The 1,727-nt window shown below is 43.3% G+C and overlaps 1 protein-coding gene across 1 annotated transcript in view; it reads right to left on the bottom strand.

Moving 5' to 3' along the window:
- The window catches only part of LOC103799619 (kinesin light chain 1-like), a gene marked incomplete at both ends in the record, with an annotated part of 8,018 nt that extends 7,113 nt beyond the window's left edge, over positions 1 to 905 (bottom strand). Inside the window, 2 exons of the mRNA XM_009071956.1 lie at positions 696 to 763; positions 856 to 905. Coding sequence (XP_009070204.1) covers positions 696 to 763; positions 856 to 905 — 118 coding nt within the window. The remainder of the gene's footprint in view (positions 1 to 695; positions 764 to 855) is intronic.
- Positions 906 to 1,727: the final 822 nt, after the last annotated feature.

Raw genomic sequence — 1,727 nt, 5'->3', positions numbered from 1 at the left:
CAGCAGGACAAAGGTTCTGGTGCTTGTTGAACACAAAATCCGAACACTCGAGAAACAAAAAATCTTCACTGATTATCAGCACTAGCTGCAGGTTTTTACTTCCACTGTATCACCTGTGCATTAAAAAAGATGCAGGAATGGAACAAAATGAAAGCAAACAACAATTAGTTCACCCAGTATAATCCAAGGTGAAGTCCTTGCTTCTCTTGTTCCACTTCAAAGTGGAATTTTCATTCGCACACAATATCCTTCAAGCTTCAGAAACATAACTAATGGTTAACTGTGGCACTTTAACTTTGTTTTCTTGTGCCAGGTAGGGAACTAAAGGCTCAGTTACTTGCACAGTCTTGCTTTGGGCCCTCTCCAGAGGTCCTGCCGGGGCAGGGAGGGCATGGACACCAACCAGGGGTAGGAAAGGAAGAGAAGGTGCCTCTGCTCCCACATGAAGGACTTCCAAGAACACAAGGGATGCATTTGGGTGTCACTTACTAGATCTAACCAGTCCAGATGAAGAGCAACCCCAGGACTTGAAAACTGCCACTGTGTTCCTGAAACTCAGTCCTGGGCCCTGAATTGTTAATACTCTAGTTTTTACAGTCCTGAGCAAGCAGCCGCTTCGATTTCATTTTCCAAGATGCTTTGATCTGGCCCACAGGGCCTTGTCATGTTGTGTGAGCTGTGAAGGAATGACCTACCTGTCAACTTTGCAAGCTTTGTACCAGCCACCATATTCTCCAAAGGATGTGCCATCTTTCTGCTTTCCCTAGAACAAAAGTATCATAGAAGAAGAAAATAACTGACTTGAAACCTACAAAAGTCAAAGCTCCAAACAAAAATTCAGGACAATGGTCTTACTTTGCATTCTTCCCTCTCTTCTGCATGCATCCAGATAGGCTTATTCTCATCTGGTGAAACAGAAGGAAATGTGATAGAAGTACAAAACCACAAAGCATTTATTGTTTGGGTTTCACACCATTCTGAGATGAAGCTGTGACCCAGGGAATTATGCTACTGCCACCAGAAAAAAGCTTAACTGTCCATACCACAAGCAGCAGACCAAAATATGCACCCCTTCTTTCAGTTTTGCAATCCTGTCTTCTTATCTGAACTCAGAAACAGTTCCTTCTGAGAAGCTTTGAAGTCACTATCTAATGCCACCAATTTGTCAAGTGCCTAGTCCTGTGCTAGAAAACACTCAGTTATTTCTTTTATCCTAACAACTGCTCTGGCATCTGCTAAGTGGTGCATCTGCTGCTGTCATGGAATACAATGGAAATTCCTTACTGTCATTTACAGCTGCTAAAATGCATCTGACTTCAATGCACAGTGTCATTCCCAATTTAAAGGGATTTTCCCGATCCTTTCAATGTGTTAATGGAGGACTTGACTAACAATGTCTTTATCTCATGAAAAATCCTGCATTGACTTTTACTGGGACTGCAAAGTGAGATACATTTTTCTGCCTCCATAGAAAGAGCAACACTGGGTTTGGTTGGGTGTAAGATAAATTATATAACAGGTGGACTCTCTCATGAGTGAGGGCTGAGGGCCAAGAAAGTAGCAGGGAATGGAACCAAATCCAACTGGGGCTGTCACTAGTGGTGCCCCCCAAGGCTCAGAGTTGGGGCCAGTCCTGTCTAACATCTTCACTGATGATCTCTTTGTGGGTATTGAGTGTACCCTCAGTGAATTTCCAAATAATGCTAAGTTGGGTGGGAGTGTGGATC

This window comes from Acanthisitta chloris, unplaced genomic scaffold (assembly GCF_000695815.1).
Source record: "Acanthisitta chloris isolate BGI_N310 unplaced genomic scaffold, ASM69581v1 scaffold35493, whole genome shotgun sequence".
In the NCBI taxonomy this organism is placed as follows: Eukaryota; Metazoa; Chordata; class Aves; order Passeriformes; family Acanthisittidae; genus Acanthisitta; species Acanthisitta chloris.
Note: the sequence above shows the minus strand (reverse complement) of the source record. Positions and strands in the feature narration are given on the sequence as shown.